Genomic DNA, 17,429 nt, shown 5'->3' with positions numbered 1-17,429 from the left:
GTGTAGGAAACCACTTTGATTTCCCCCCCTCAACTTTTACTAGAACGATTGGGTTGGTAAAAGGGAGCGGACTGGCCCGAGCACCCAGGCCGCCCTGCCCACCTTTTATATCCCTCCGAGTAGATCAAGGATACTAAACCCACCTATACATCCTCGGGTGCGATTAGGACCTATCTTTACCTAGTAGACAATATAGGAACGTGTATATGCAATGTGAATTTTGTATTACTTATTTAAATGGTAGAGGATGGAGGATCGTCAGTGGATGTACACGGGTCGCACTAGTCAGAATACGTTGACCAATGAATGGCTTGACAAGATGGATGCTTTCTTGGAACGGGCGTTTGCAAGTGTCAATGGAGCTCGATCGACTTGGTGTCCGTGCAGCAAATGTGGAAACATGCGTCGGCAAACCAAGCTAGACATGGGCAAATATCTGGTGAAGAACGGATTTACGTCAGACTACACCAGGTGGATCTACCATGGTGAATCTGACCGTGGGAGAGAGGAGGTCTTGAGACAACGCATCGAGGAATTTGATGATGATGCCGGGGTGGGAGACATGTTAAATGACTATCATGAAGCACACTTCGAAGAGGCACGTAGGGAGGAGGAGCCAGAGGCTACCGCTAAGGCTTATTACGAAATGTTGTCTGCGGCACAGCAACCCCTTCACGGCCATACCAAGGTTTCTCAGCTAGATGCCATTGCACGCCTAATGGCTGTGAAGTCTCAGTTTAGTTTGAGTCGAGACGCGTTTGATATTATGATGACAGTTTTTGGAAGCCTGCTCCCGGTTGGTCACATCTTGCCAAAGAGCATGTATGAGGCACAGAAACTCCTTCGTGCACTTAAGATGCCATACGAGCATATACATGCTTGCCCGAAGGGATGCATCTTATTTAGGAAGAGTATGCGGAAGCAAAATACTGTGTGAAGTGTGAATCGTCTAGATTTCTGGAGGTTGACTATGGTGACGGTCAGAAAATGCAGCTCGCAATTCCTGTGAAGGTTCTACGGTATCTTCCTTTCATACCGAGGATCCAACGGCTTTTCATGACTGAAGAATCCGCGAAACAGATGACATGGCACAAAAATGGCCGCCGCTATAATCCTGAGAAGCTGGTACACCCATTCGATGCTGAAGCCTGGAGAAGCTTTGATGCGATTTATCCTGCAAAAGCTCTAGAGGCCCGTAACGTATGCGTTGCGTTGGCAACTGATGGGTTCAATCCCTATAGAATGGCGGCCGCCCCGTACACCTGTTGGCCCATTTTCGTTATCCCCCTGAATCTCCCACCCGGCGTCCTATTTCAACGACATAATATGTTCTTGTCGTTGATAATTCCAGAGCATCCGGGGAATAATATGAGTGTGTATATGGAGCCTCTGATTGATGATTTGCTCCGTGCTTGGGAGGAAGGGGTATGGACCTATGACCGATCCACAAAGACAAACTTCAAGATGCATGTTTGGTACTAGTACTCACTGCATGACTTGCCGGCATATGGGATTTTCTCCGGATGGTGTGTTCACGGGAAGTTCCCATGCCCAGTATGTAAAGCATCTTTGAAGTTCATTTGGTTGTCGAAAGGTGGCAAATATTCTTCGTTCGACAAACATCGACAATTATGTTTTGTTTGCCTATGCTGACTCGTGTACTCTTTTTAATTGCAGGTCATTAAGCAATGGTGGGTGGTATGAGGAAGCTCACGTCGATTTGCGAGAGACTGGCCGCGGCAGGGACTGGTTCAGGGTCAGGGTCACGTTCAGGGAGCGGTCGAGGGAGGCGTCGAGGCAGGCCTCGACGTAGGGTTGAGGAGGAGGAGGAGGAGGAGGTGGAGGAGGAGGAGGAGGTGGTCCAGAGGCCTCGAGGGAAGGGTAAAGCGGCGAGGCCCCCGTCGCCTGAACCTGAGGTGGAGGAGGAGGAGGAGGAGGAGGTACCTTCCGCACACGCCTCTGGGGACGAGGAGGCAGAGGAGGAGGAGGAGCAGGAGTAGGAGGAGGACGGGGAGGCAGGGGATGCCCAGTCCAAGATATGGTTGCGAGGTCCTTCATCCCTCCCGAAGTGGCTGATACCTGAGCATTTACGCCCGCTCATTAAACCGGTTGGGACCAAGTAAGTAACTTTAAATATTCTTAATATTGTTCTTATGTTGAAAGTTACAAAAACTAATAATTCATATTAATGACTTGTGCAGGAGTTGGATTAAGCTCAGCGGGGGTGACCACAACCGTAAGGCCAACGGGATCCTTGGCCTTTTGTGCAGGGTTCACTTCCCTGGCTTGGTGGTGTACGCCGGATAGCTGCAGCCGGCCTACACGTGGGACCACTACGTCGCCGCCCCCGACGTCCCTGATCGTCAACAGAGAAGATTCCCCAACATAGCGGAGCGGGTCAAGGCCGAGCTGTGGGTAAGTACTCCTCATACTAAATTGCTCAATACATCAGCTACTTTCGACATTCTTGAAATAATAACTGTATACGCGTGTATATGCAGGACTTCTATAGATGCCAGGAGGGGTTCGAGGCCAAGGCGAAGGCCGTCTGTGATGTAGCCGCCAAGAAGCTCGTGAAGGACATGCATTATGAGGCGCGCATCCAGGCCATCATAGAATTCAACGCTCAATACAAACGTACGAAGGTTAGAAAAGAGGAGGCAAGAACAATGAACATGACTAAGGACCAATTCATGAGGGTAAGTAAAGAACGTTGATGCTTACTATTTCTGATTAATTAGGTTTATTTTCTTGTTCCATATGTCACACGCTTGATGATGTAGGTGCCTCCGTGGTGGTGTTGTGCGCATATGCCGTGCTGGGAGAGGATGGTCGACGTGTGGTTGGAGCCCGGGTGGTTGGAGAACCACCTTGCTTGCCGGCAGCGGCGTTTGCAGATGCCGACTGCACCACACCATCAAGGCAGCCTAAGCCTTGATGAATATAGAGAAAAATGGGTGCGCAACTTCAATTCTTTATTGTAATCTTCTGATCTACGTAATTTTTAATGATTTTGTATTTTGCCGCAGTCGGCGTCACATGATGGCCGACTTTGCTCCCAGCTCAATGCATGGGTCCTCTCCAAAAAGGGCAAGGCGACGGCCGATATAGATTTCAACCCAGACGACCTGTCCGAGGCGTACAGCCACCCTAGCATACACAGCCGCGTCAGCGAGTATACAAAAATGGCTAGGGAGGTTCACGGGCCAGACTTCGACCCGAGCTCCGAGGACATTGATGGAGAAATCGTGATGAGGGTGGGAGGAGGCAAGAAGCATGGCCGATATTGGATTGGTGACGGCGTCATCGACACGGCCTCTACTCCCACTCTCTCCCAGATCCGAGCTTGGAGCACGGACTCGAGCCTGGCGGTACGCCCACGACCCACCGCTGCACAGTTCCAGATGGAGGCTCTACAGGTTCTTTCTTTTCCATTCATCGTTCGTTTGTTGTTATACTTTAGCTTTGCATTATAACATTGCAATGAAATATTGTAGGCCCAGGTGGAAGAATCAAGGAAGAAACAAGAGGAGATGGCGGTGCAGATGGAGGAAATGCGGCGGAGGATGACGGAGGAAAACCGGATTAGGATGGAGCAGATGTTCCAGTACATGCAGAACTTTGCTTCGAGCATGGGACAGTCTTTGCCTCCGCCACCGCCGATGATGTTCCCTCCGCCTCAGCCACCCACGACTACTCCTGTGAGTCACTTGACACATTGTGCTTAAGATTCAATAGTTTAAATTTGACAACTTTAGATGTTACCTCAGAATGTCCTATCCTATGTGCAGAATCAATCGGCGGCTTCGAATAATGAAGATCAAGATTTGTCTTTGTGGTCTCCTTGGCCTCCACGGAAGTAGACTTGGTTGTGAACAATGTGGAAACTAAATTGTGACAAGAACTTGGATTTATGGATTATTTCGTGCTTATGTTGAATTATACCTGTGGTGTTTATGAATTATGCCTGTGGTTGTGAATTATCCATGTGGTTGTTTATTACAAATGCCTGTGATATGTGTATTGTGAATTGAGAGGGGTCCGTTATACGTGGCAAAATGTCGAAAAGGGGGGGTTCTGGTCACTTTGCCGAGTGTAACACTCGGCAAAGAGGGGCCTTTGCCGAGTATTTTGGCCTTAACACTCGGCAAAGGGGCATTTCCCAGGTGTAGGAATGCTTGTTTGCCGAGTGCTATGGTCAAGGCACTCGGCAAAGGGGGCCGGCTTTGCCGAGTGCCCGGGACCCGGCACACGGCAAAGGGCGCCGGCTTTGCCGAGTGCCCGGGACCCGGCACACGGCAAAGGGGGCCGGCTTTTCCGAGTGCCCCGTGGATGACACTCGGCAAAGGTCCGGTCTTTGCCGAGTCTTGGCACTCGGCAAAGACCCGGTGTTTGCTGAGTGCCTCCCGTCTGGCACTCGGCAAACCCGTCGTTACCCCGACGCCGTCAGTGCGCATTTCGCCGAGTACATCTTTTCGCCGAGTGTTTTTTGGCCGTCGGCAACATGTTTGCCGAGTGTTCGAGTTTTGACACTCGGCAAACTAGTCTTTGCCGACACAAAATTTGCCGTGTGCTCTTTGCCGAGTGTTATACTCGGCAAAAGCTTTGCCGAGTGTTTTTAGGCCTTTGCCGAGTGCCTCGGGCACTCGGCAAAGCTTCTGTTTCCCGTAGTGCGCCGGATTGGAGCACGGTGACCTTATTTGTACGTCTGTTGTATCTCATGATGCGCCCCGTCGAGTCTTCCGATGCGGTGACCATCTGATGCTGTGCCCGCGTGTACGTTGTGCTACTGTCGGTGAAGTAGACGTCACCGGTGACCTGGTCAACATCCACTCCATTCGTGAAGCGTAGCGGTGCACCGCCGGCCTCAGTTGCAAGCACCGTCGACCCACCGTTCGGCCCGACGCGCATCAGCCCCATGTATGCGTCCGCGATGTACAGGTTGCCGGAGTTGTTGTGGAACCGAAGGCCCAGCGGCCAGCCGCAGGAGCTCTCTGTGGCAACCGCCGGGAGCTCAGACGAGGGTGCATCAATGTAGGACCCCGCTTGCAATGTTAGGTGGCCGGGCAAAACCCCCCACAGTCTTTTAACCGGCAGCCCGGCACCATTGCTTGCAGCTAATAAACTACCCGCTTATTGCTTTATCAAAAAAAAACACCCGCTTATTCCCACCACTGGACTTGTTTACAGCAAACAGCTACAACTACAAATATATATAGAGAGAGATGAAACAAGGGGAAAGTTTTGTTGACTCGTATATATGAGCTCCTTCGGTGGAACGCCATCATGCTCCGACTCCTCCTGAAATGGATACAGACACTAGTAGAGAAGTGACTTTCGATCCACCCCCTTTTATCCCGGTTTAAAAGTGGCCCGGGATAAAAGGGGGTGCGCCGGGGGGCGGGAATTTGGAGGGGAGCATTAGTCCCGGTTGGTAATTGCAACCGGGACTAAAGGCCCCCCTTTAGTCCCGGTTGCAACGGCTAGGGGGGGGGCATCGGTGGCGGGACCCTTTTATCCCGGTTGGAGGATCCAACCGGGACTAACTTTCCAACCGGGACAAAAGGTGTTTCCTTTTGTCTCGGTTGGAGTTTTTAACCGGGATTAAAACTCATCCCCCACTATATCCCGAGACAGAGACTTTCTTCTTCCTCCAGCCCGAGCAGTCCAGCACATTGATAGAGAGCTGAGCTTCACCTACTCTCCGGTGGTGCCCAAGCAAGGGAGGTGCTGCCCGAAGTTTTTTCCCTCATTTTTGTGGGAATTTGACTCAGCCAACAAGTGCTGCGAAGGTTTGCTACTTCATCCTCGTGTTATGCTTTGATTTATGCTTTGGAGATGGAAAGATTATTTGCTACAATGTGATGATGAAGTAGAAAAATGGAGAGGTATTTTGAGCTAGAATGTGAGGGAGATTGATGTGTCATATATAGTATGCATTATTTTAGTGGTTTAAAAATGATGCTACCTTGTCTAGACGGTTTATCTTATCAAATTCAATATGGTTTTTTAAATCCATATACTTGTTAAACTTGCATACCGTGTTCATTTCGGCGAGAATGTTCTCCGCCGAGTAGCAACGTATGTCAAGAAGGAGGTTCGATTCTACGAGAAAGAGTGGATACGGACATCGTGACCGTGTCCCCTTTTCCGTAGCATCTAACCTCTTTCATGACGAAGTGCGGTGCCGCCTAGCTGAGGACATCCTCGCGAAATGAACACGGTCTTCAAGTTCAACAACTTCTGTAGTGGTAAGGAAAGAATTTTAGTACATAGATGACTTCTGCTACTTGTTGAACTTGCATACCGTGTTCATCTCGCCGAGGATGTTCTCCGCCGAGCAGCAACGTATGTCAAGAAGGAGGTTCGATTCTACGAGAAAGAGTAGATACGGACATCGTGACCATGTCCCCTTTTCCGTAGCATCTAACCTCTTTAATGACGAAGTGCGGTGCCGCCCAGTTGAGGACATCCTCGCGAGATGATCACGGTCTTCAAGTTGAACAACTTATGCAGTGTTTGGGACTTTAATTTAAATATGTGTATTTGGATCTTCATGTTGTTGTATTGTACCATGTTGTTTGGATCTTTAATCGATTTTCACGCGTAATCCATTGTCAAGTGTAATCCATTTTCGTGCGTAATACGATGCAGATGGACCGGCATTGGATGTATAATGCAGACAGGCGGAGCAAGGTGTTTATTGATGGCTTGCATTATTTTCTCGAAGTGGCAAAAGCGAACAAGCCAGAGAATGGGTTCGTATGTTGTCCATGCTTCCAATGCAATAACAGGAAGGAGTATTCAAAGGATTCCTGGGGGACTATTCACAGCCACTTGTTTAAATACGGTTTCATGCCTAACTATTTGGTTTGGACCAAGCACGGTGAACTAGGGGTTGTAATGGAAGATGGCGAGGAGGAGGAGGAAGATGACACCATTCCGGACTGGGTTGCAGGCCAAGCTTTTGCAGGTACTACAATGGGCGAGGCTGATGAAGATGAGTTTGCAAAAAATGACCCTACTGATGACCTTGGTCATGTGATACGAGATGCATACAGAGATTGCGAAACTGAGAAGGAAGCAGCAAAGTTGCAGCGCATGATAGATGATCACCAAAAATTGTTGTACCCAGGTTGCCAGCAGGGCCATAAAAAACTAGGTACGACACTAGAATTTGTGCAATGGAAGGCAAAAAATGGTGTGTCCGATAAGGCATTTCAGGGGATGTTGAGAATTGTCAAGAAGATTCTCCCCGAGAATAATGAATTACCGTCCATAACATATGAAGCTAAACAGATTATTTGCCCTCTCGGATTGGATGTTCAGAAGATACACGCATGCCCTAATGACTGTATCCTCTATCGTGGTGATGAATACGAGGAATTGGATGCTTGTCCCGTCTGCGAAGCCCTGCAGTATAAGATCAGGCGAGATGATCCTGGTGATGTCGAGGGGCAGTCTCCCAAGAAGAGAGTTCCCGCGAAGGTGATGTGGTATTTCCCTATAATACCACGCTTGAAGCGCTTGTTCAGGAACAAGGCGAATGCTAAGTTGATGCGATGGCACAAAGAAGACCGTAAGGAAGATGAGATGCTGAGACACCCCGCAGATGGGGCACAGTGGAGATCAATTGATAGAACATTCCCAGACTTTGAAAGTGAAGCAAGGAACATAAGGTTTGGTTTAAGCACTGATGGATTCAATCCATTCGGTGAGTTGAGTAGTGGTCATAGTACTTGGCCTGTGACCCTTTGTATGTTCAACCTTCCTCCTTGGCTGTGCATGAAGCGGAAGTTCATTATGATGCCGGCGCTTATCCAAGGCCCAAAACAACCCGGCAACGACATTGACATGTACCTAAGGCCGTTGGTTGATGACCTTTTACAGCTCTGGAAGGAAGAAGGTGTACGTGTGTGGGATGAGGATAGACAAGAGATCTTTAATCTACGAGCACTGTTGTTCGTAACCATCAACGATTGGCCTGCATTGAGTAACCTTTCAGGACAGACAAATAAGGGATATCGGGCATGCACCCACTGTTTAGATGACACAGATAGCATATACTTGAAGCACTGTAAGAAGGTCGTCTATATGGGTCATCGTCGATTTCTCCCTGCTCACCACCAGCTGAGAAAGAGCGGGATGCATTTCAAAGGGACGCCAGACCATCGTAAAAAACCTGCACACCGTAATGGAAAGCGTGTGTTCGAGATGATGAAGGATGTACATGTAGTCTTTGGAAAGGGACTTGATAGCCAACCTGTTCCGAACGATGATAACGGACATGCACCCATGTGGAAGAAAAAGTCAATATTTTGGGAGCTACCTTATTGGGAAATCCTAGAGGTTCGCAACGCAATAGACGTGATGCACCTGACGAAGAATCTTTGCGTGAACGTGCTAGGCTTCATGGGTGTTTATGGAACCTCAAAAGATACATTGGAAGCACGACAGGACCTGAAAGCCATGGGGCAACGAGATGACCTACATCCGGAAAAGAGAGATAATGGACAGCACTACTTACGTCCTGCCAGTTACACTCTCAGCAAGGAGGAGAAGGATAGCATGTTTGAATGCTTGAATAGTATGAAGGTCCCGTCTGGGTACTCCTCGAATATAAAGGGAATAATAAATATGAAACAAAAGAAGTTTACAAATCTCAAGGCTCATGACTGCCACATGTTGATGACCTAGTTGCTTCCGGTTTCACTGAGGGGTGTTCTACCAGAAAATGTCCGGTTGCCGCTCGTAAAGCTATGCGCGTTTCTCAATGCGATTTCGCAGAAGGCAATCGATCCATCCAAGCTATCAAAGCTACAGAACGATGTGGTGCAATGTCTTGTCAGTTTTGAGTTGTTATTTCCACCATCCTTCTTCAATATTATGACGCACTTACTGGTTCACCTAGTAAAAGAGATTGGTATTCTCGGACCTGTATACCTGCACAATATGTGGCCTTTCGAGAGGTTCATGGCAGTCCTAAAAAACTATGTTCGTAATCGTGCTCGTCCAGAAGGAAGCATCGCCCCTCGTCGCCCCTCGTCGCCCCTCGCCGGCCGCCGTCGTCGTCTTCGCCTCGGCCGCCGTCGTCCCGCCGTCGTCGTCTTCGTCCTCGTCGCCGCCCCGGCCGCCGCTGTCCCGCACGCCGCTCGGCCGCCGCCGTCCCGCCGTCACGCCGCCCCGGCCGCCGCCGTCCCGCCGCCCCGGCCGCCGCCGTCCCGCCGCCCCGGCCGCCGCCCCGCGCGCGAGAGGTCTGCCGCGCCGGCCGGTGCGCCGGGAGAGCTGGCCGTTTTCTTTTAATTTTTAATTTTGTTTTTTTTAGATGGAATTGTAATTTTGTTAAGTTAGATTTTTAGATTTCTAATATTTTTTAAGTTAGATTTTTAGATTTCTAGTTAGTTTGTTAAGTTAGATTTGTAGTTAGGTTGTTAACTACCGTCCCGCCGTCGTGATCGCCGCCGTCCCGCCGAGTAGCTACCGTGAGAGTCGCCTTGTAGCCGTCGTGATCGCCGCCGAGTAGCCGCCGTGATCGCCGCCGTCCTGCCGCCCATCACAACGTAGTAGCTTAGGCACCGCCCGTGGTTCCGGTGAACCGCCTCCGCCGCCCTGATCGCCGCCGTCCCGCCTCCGCCGCCCTGACCGCCGCCGTCCCGCCTCCGCCGCCCTTATCGCTGTCGTAGAAATTCGTAGAAATTCGTAGAAATTCGTCAAAATTCGTAGAAATTCGTAGAAATTTGTAGAAATTCATAGAAATTCGTAGAAATTTGTATAAATTCGTATAAATTCATAGAAATTCATAGAAATTCATAGAAATTCATAGAAATTCATAGAAATTCATAGAAATTCATAGAAATTCATAGAAATTCATAGAAATTTGTATAAATTCATAGAAATTTGTATAAATTCATAGAAATTCATATAAATTTGTATAAATTCGTATAAATTCATAGAAATTTGTATAAATTCGTATAAATTCATAGAAATTCATAGAAATTCATAGAAATTCATAGAAATTCATAGAAATTTGTATAAATTCATAGAAATTTGTATAAATTCATAGAAATTTGTATAAAGATTCCGGACTTTGTACGATTCATGTAATTTTATGATTTCATTATATACATGTATGATTCCAAACTGTGATTATATACAAATTTGTATTAAGACGATTTCTATGACTGTCATGTATGATTCCATGTATGTTTGCAGCAATAGTTGAAATGGCAGACGATGAGACCGCAAGGTATATCATGGAGCAGATAATCGCTGGTGATGGTAGTGGCGACAACGTTCCACTATCATACACGGATGAAGAGGGCACCCAGGCGGACATGTTCCTCAACATGTCTGCCGATGTGAATGAAGAGCAACAGCCGCAGCAACAACTTGCCGTGGCGGAAGGTTCCGGCGAGGTATATACAACCATTCTTGTATTGTTTCACGCCACCGCTACTAGTACGTACTAATTAACGAATCTTAAACTGTTAGCCCTCCGGATCGACACAAGGGCAGAAGACCCGAGGTCGTACAAAGGTGATGGAAGGGAGGCTTGTCATCACCGAAGTTACAGATGAGGGCAGGCCGGTTACTCCCGAGAAAGTCGCAAAGAAGTACGTTAGTCAAATCGGGGCAATCGTCCGGGACAACGTGCCTATCAGCATCAGAGAATGGAAGGGCAGAAGCGATAATCCGTACGCCCTTCCAGAGACAGAAAGGAATATGCTGTGGGAAGACGTGAAGAGGCATTTCACATTCCCCGAAGATTATAGCGAGAAGGATGTCAAAGCCTGGACACTTAAGAAGATGGCTACTCAATTCCAGACATTCAAGAAGATGCTGGACACCCACTACATCAAGAAGGGCAAAACTCCAGACTTCAACGCGTGGCCCAAGTTGAGGGACCACTGGGATGCATTTGTTGAATACAAGAGGAGTGAAGAAGGTGTGAAAAAGATCACGACCAACGTTGCAAATGCTAGTCAGAAGGGCTACCACCAACATTTGGGGTGAGGTGGGTATGGCTCAGCAATTCCCAAGTGGAGAAAGATGGAACAAGATCTGATCGAACGGGGAATCATACCTGCAACTATTGAATGGCCCGAACGATCAAAGAACTGGTACTACGCTCATGGAGGCTCCCTAAGCCAAGAGGATGGGACGCTGATTTTCAATGACAGAATACGTGAGAAGGCCGAACATCTCATGAAGAACATTGAAGATTCCAAGGCTGGGAGGTTGAGGGTGGACCGAGAAAATGATGAGCTCACATTGGCCCTCGGAAATCCAGAGCACCCAGGACGTTGCCGGGGCTTCGGGGTGGTTCCGTGGAAGTTCGCTTTCCGAGGCGACAGCGCCTCTTACAGAAGTCGGAAGCGAAGAAAGGAACAGATGGAGGAGAGCTGGCGGCAGATGCTAGAACAACGAATGATGGATGAAATCAATCGGCGGGTGGCCGACGCAGTTGCGGAGTTGGCGCAATCTGGAGCACTGCCGAATCCTCACACCGCCAGCCCTTCTCAACGCCTCGGGAGCAGTTGTGCTTCTACAGGGGTCCCCGATGCGCAGACGCCCAGGTTACCCGTGGAGGAGCAACGGTTCCCCGTGGATGCCATCACGCAATGGACCTCATGTGAGCTGCATGCACCGGTCGGCAACCTCACTATTAAGGTATACTTATACATAATATTTATGCAATCTTGTCAATTGATCCAGGCCTCGAGATCGGAGTTCAACTTGTTTACTTCTGCTATATGTACAGGTAGCGTACGGGAGTGCGTTACCAACGCTGGCAGGGCAGAGCAGTCATGGCATGGACATTCCAACAGGCTACGCCAGCGTCTGCGTCGAGCAAATAGTAGATGCCCAGTATGAAGGTCTAGAGCTCGACTTCCCGGGAGGCGACGGGGAAAAGACATTGGCAGATGCGCTTCATGGGATCATTCTATGGAAGAAACGCTACATCATTATTTCCCGCACGGAGCCATCTCCTCAGACCTCAAGACCGCTCCCCGTAGATCCCGAGCAGCGATCTTCTCCTCATACCTCGAGACCGGCATCTCCTGCTCCAGGACCGTCGCTTCCATCTATATCAAGGTCTCCATCTCCACCACATCCTGGTGCTGGGAGCGACGACGACAATAACAACACCCCTCCCCGATCACCGTCGCCGGCACCAAGAGCGGCCCCCTCGAAGGAACCTGCAGCACCACTCAAGAAGTCACGAGCACCGCCTCCCAAGCAAAGACAGCCTCGAAAGAAGAAAACAAAGGTCGACCCTGAAGTGGCTCGCAAGGAACGCTTTGAGGCAATGTCTCATGCGGAACAGTGGGCAGAAATCCAACGAGAGGCCAGTGAGTGGTTCAAGAAACAAGCCGAATTAAAAAAGGCAAGGGAGATGGAGCCACCGCCAGTAAGTCGGCGGGATTTAAACTTTTTTATCAGGATGGAGGAAGGAGCCAAGAAAAGGATATCACTCTTGTCAAACTATGAACGGGCTCTAGTAAAGGCTGATGAAAAGGATAAAAGAAAAGGAAAATCATCCTCCAAAGGTTCAGTCCCCGACCTCAGCCATTTATCAAAGAAAGATGCTCAACGGGTAAAAGCAATGCCCTTGGATCAACAAGAAAATATATTGAAGTTCATGGAAGAAACAGGTCTGGGACTTGATGAATGCATAGGGCAAGTCGAGACGCCAACTGCACCGCCCCCTGAGCCGAGATGGCCTTATGAGCTAGGCAAGCCTCTAGTGAAGCCGGCAATGGTACGGAAGCTGTCAATAAAGATGTACGAATTCCATCAATGGTACATGACGGCATCCGCCAAATCGAGGGAGATGATCGGCATGAAGGTAAAACCGATAGATTTTCACGGTGAAGGGGAGAAAGTGCTGTGGCTAGACTTCAAGGATATATACGAAGTGTACCATCATGATGCCCTGGACGTCTCTCTGATCAGCGCTTGGATTCTGTAAGTGTCCGTTTATTATCTCTACATGTAAATTTTGGCGTGCGTCACCGTACTAACTTCATCTTCCATTTCATGTAGGATGCTAATTCAGACATGCCGCCGAGAGGCGTACCTACATGTAGGCTTCATGGATCCATCTGTAGTTAACCAACAACAGATACAATTAGCGCCGGAAAAAACCTTTGCCGAAATATACAATTTCCTACACAAACAAACATTCAAGGATTTCATACTACTTCCATACAACTTCAAGTAAGTGTGTGTATACCGTCTACTTTCGATGTCTTTTTCCTTATCTCTACATGTTAGTTAGCTCTAATATGCATGAACATTTTACGCACGCAGCTTCCACTGGATCCTTATTATAATTGAGCCTGAAAGAAGCCACGTCACTGTCTTTGATTCGTTACGGAAAGATCCGGTGGACTACCAAGAATTGCAAGACATGCTAGGCTTGTAATAATTCTGGACCTTTATCTCTATGCAAAAATTTATTTCCTAAATTTTATCCCTGTTACACTATGTCATTCATTATTCTAATCCGCAGCGTATGGAAACAATTCATAAGGACACACCAAGGTCCATTCAAAGAAGATCTTACATGGAACACAGACTTCCCGGTACGTATGAAGTCTGCACATTTATTACATTGTATAACACGAATATTTCATAACTTATTTTTTTCCGCACTGAAGTGCTTAAGACAGGAACCCGGGAATAACCTATGTGGCTACTACATCTGTGAGCACATGCACAGTTTTTTGGGACCCAAGGGCACGAAGATGACGCCGCACAACTTTAAAGTACGTAAAATAAATATATTACTAGTTAATTATTTTCTAGCTCCTTATATGTATTTGTTCATGTAACATTCACAAATTTCCAAATTATAGATGTTAAATATTCAACAAGGACTCTTGAAGGAAGAAAGAGTAGCGGCAATATGTGAAGGTCTCATTGGATTCATAATGGACGAGGTGGTAAATCCAACAGGAGAATTTTATTACGATGGACGACAATTAGACACTCCTCTCAGCAACACCACGACGGGAAGATCGTAGGAAGATACTTTGATTTATTTGTATATATGATCGATTTGTACTAATTAAGCTAGTTGAATTGTGTATATGAATTGTGTATAAGGATTGTGTATATATATAGTAGTTGTATAATTACAAATCCAATTCGTTTAAATACTAGTTGATTTAATTCATTCTAAAAAAATCTCAACTACAAGGTTAACAAATTAAAAGGGCCGTGGTACTACTATACGTATACGTGATGGATGCATGAAAAATTCAGGCGTCACCAGTGCCATGCAAGCGCAATTTAGTCCCGGTTGGAATTGAGCCGGAACTAAAGGGGGTCCTTTACTCCCGGTTAAAATACCCGGGACTAAAGACCCGATGGATATCCGAGAGATATGACCCTTACCAACCGGGACTAATGCTCAGTTTTCTACCAGTGAGAGGAGTCGGAGCTGGTAAAGCTAGAATTTGGGGCTCATCTAGTTACCTCGATTTTCATTTTACTCCTTGCCATAGTAGTAAAATAGTACAGTAACAGGCATGTGCAAGAGGCGCATATACCGATGAAACAATGGGGAAGTTTGTTGACTTGACTCAGATCTAGACCATTCAAAGCAAGATAATCGGCACAAACGCAACCATATTAAAGTAACTTCCCATGTCAGTTGAAGTTTTATTTTTTTTGAACGGCATCTCAGTTGAAGTTGGTGCAGGCTCTGGCTTGTCTTGTCACATGCCTAGTACATTTTGTTACTCCTAGCTCTAGGATCAGTGTAGGATCCCACTTGCAACGTTGGGGCCGGGCAAAACCTCCCTCATCAGTCGTAACCGGCAGCCCGGCACCATTGCTTGCAGCTAATAAACTACCGGCTTATTGCTTTATCAAGAAAAAACCCCGCTTATTCCAGCAAACAGCTACAACTACAAATTTTTGGGAAACTCCAAGTACCAGATTCTGTTAGGTTATCCAAACAAAGATTTAAAGTTCTTTATGTGAAAACTGCAGGTTCATGGAAACGTGTTTCCACAAAACAAGTGATCCAAACAATCCAAAGAATCGGTTCAAAGAGTCATGCAAATGGAAGACGGCATACCTGTATGCACCCATGCAATTACTTGAAATGGGGCAGTAATTTATCAGCATACAACGAACTTTGTCTCTACTCGTTTCGAGTCCAAATTTTGTATGGGTACTCGTATTTTTCTAAATTTATTCTAAGATTTAAGCGGTACTATTTTTCAGTGGTAAGCAATGAACCCATCGACTGTCGGGCATACATCCTCGGACCCACGAGTAGGCCTTGTACGGCCCACCTAGGGGCGTACTCGGACGTGATCAGGACTTGGAGGCTACGCCGCAGGGTAACGTAGTCTCCACGAACTCCTAAAGACTAGTCGGATTACTCAAGGAAACTACTTTGTCAAATTAGAGTAGGACTCTGTAATCGTGTTCGACTAGAACTCCTACCCTATAACCCAGCTCCCCCGACTATATAAGGGCGAGCAGGCTAAGCACAATGTAACACAACTCATCAATAAAATCCACACACAGGACACATGACGTAGGGTATTACACGATCTAGCGGTCCGAACCTGTCTAAATCGTGTTTCCTGCGTCACCATCGACTCTTTGATTCTCAGCGACACCCACACAAAACACCACCTCGGGTACTCCCTAAGCGGGTTGCCGGTATAAAACACCAACAACTGGCGCGCCATGGTGCACCAGGTAGGGAAGTCACCGAATTTCTCCGCGCGAGATCGATGGCACCAACCATCATCAAGCTTGCGTTTGCCTTCAAAGCGGGCGCAACTTCCATTGAGAGTGGGTTAAACATCTCCATACTTTGCTGACAAGATCAAATGAGACCATTTCCGTGTCAAAAGGAAAATGAGACCATTTATCGTGGCGTACGATCCATTAATAAGTCCCTCATCTCTGACCATTTCACCAACGCTCCATGCTCCATCTGCGGAGGAAAGAGAACAATTCAGGTGCTCCACCACCTTGAGGTACTCTCATACTCCACATCAAAATGATCCACCAAAACATGCATGATAGATTCAATATAAAATATGAGTAGATGCACGATGCAATGATCCATGTTCATGCAAAATTTGAAGTTGAACAAAATTATATGATATACCTAAACTCTATCCTAGATCTAGCTACTCTTGACCATGCTTACATAAGACAACTCTACAGACCCAAGATATATTTTGCCGTCCTCTCGTTCGACCACCTCTGTTGGACGGACATCCTTGGGACCCCTCATTTCTTGCAACTTCTCACCTTCAGAGCCGATCCTAATAGCGACCAAGTGGCTGTCCTTTCCAAACGGGAGCTCATACTTCTCCCTATGCAGCGCAACCCAGTACCCACCCTTCCCGTCGGGCCTCACATTGTCCGGGTATCCCGGTAGGTCGGTAAATAGCTCAGATGTACCGGCCTTAGGCCCTCGGATCCAGTACCTCATTAGCTTGCATGGTCCCGTGAGAGCGACGATAAGATGGCTCCTGTCAGCGCTGATGGCAATGCCATTGGGATATGTCACGCCGGATTGGAGCACGGTGACCTTATTTGTACGTCTGTTGTATCTCATGATGCGCCCCGTCGAGTCTCCCGATGCGGTGACCATCTGATGCTGTGCCCGCGTGTACGTTGTGCTACTGTCGGTGAAGTAGACGTCACCGGTGACCTGGTCAACATCCACTCCATTCGTGAAGCGTAGCGGTGCACCGCCGGCCTCAGTTGCATCCACCGTCGCTTCCCCACCGTTCGGCCCGACGCGCATCAGCCCCATGTATGCGTCCGCGATGTACAGGTTGCCGGAGTTGTTGTGGAAACGAAGGCCCAGCGGCCGGCCGCAGGAGCTCTCTGTGGCAACCGCCGGGAGCTCAGACGAGGGTGCATCGCAGCCGTTCTTGATGTAGCTAGGGCTGTACGCGAAAGTGGCAAACCCAACGCTCTTGCCTGCGTACTTGAGGATGCGGCCGTCGGAGACGCTGACGTAGGGCCCGTCGCCGCGACGGTCGAACGCGACGCTCTCGGGGCCGATCAGCCCGTCGGGCAGCTCCAGTCGCTGGGTGTTGGTGGCGTCGATGGCCTTGGCTACGGCGGCGGAGGGCAGGAGCAGCAGGACGGAGAGCAAAGTCGCCAGAAGGGGCAGCGTCGACGTCCTCCGCGCCATGGGTACGGTGCTGTTACGTCGAGTACTACGAGCGAGACTACGATGAGTACGCGGTGGTTCTGGCTTGCTGTTGCTGTTGCTGTTGCTGGCTTGATGGACAGGGCGTACCGCGCCTCCCGTTTTATTGGGTGGGTTCTTCAGGTCTCATCTCCGAATCGGCTTCAGCACTCCAGCAGTCCAGCACAAAATCGGACTCAAAGTTTCCCTCGGCAGAGCAAAGGAACAGAAACGGACTCGGAGT

General features: G+C 48.3%; 2 protein-coding genes across 2 annotated transcripts in view; both read right to left on the bottom strand.

The window, feature by feature from the left end:
- LOC101767253 (protein STRICTOSIDINE SYNTHASE-LIKE 10-like) overlaps positions 1–4,995 on the bottom strand; it is an 8,103-nt gene extending 3,108 nt beyond the window's left edge. Inside the window, exon 1 of the mRNA XM_022827720.1 lies at positions 4,690–4,995. Within this exon, the coding sequence (XP_022683455.1) occupies positions 4,690–4,920 (231 nt within the window). The 5' untranslated portion in view covers positions 4,921–4,995. The remainder of the gene's footprint in view (positions 1–4,689) is intronic.
- Positions 4,996–16,162: 11,167 nt separating this feature from the next.
- On the bottom strand, positions 16,163–17,188 carry LOC101766839 (protein STRICTOSIDINE SYNTHASE-LIKE 10). Its single transcript, XM_004974407.1, has one exon. It carries the CDS (start codon positions 17,186–17,188, stop codon positions 16,163–16,165), a length of 1,026 nt encoding a protein of 341 aa, XP_004974464.1.
- Positions 17,189–17,429: the final 241 nt, after the last annotated feature.

This window comes from Setaria italica, chromosome VI (genome assembly GCF_000263155.2).
Source record: "Setaria italica strain Yugu1 chromosome VI, Setaria_italica_v2.0, whole genome shotgun sequence".
In the NCBI taxonomy this organism is placed as follows: domain Eukaryota; kingdom Viridiplantae; phylum Streptophyta; class Magnoliopsida; order Poales; family Poaceae; genus Setaria; species Setaria italica.
This window is presented reverse-complemented; position numbering and strand designations above follow the sequence as displayed.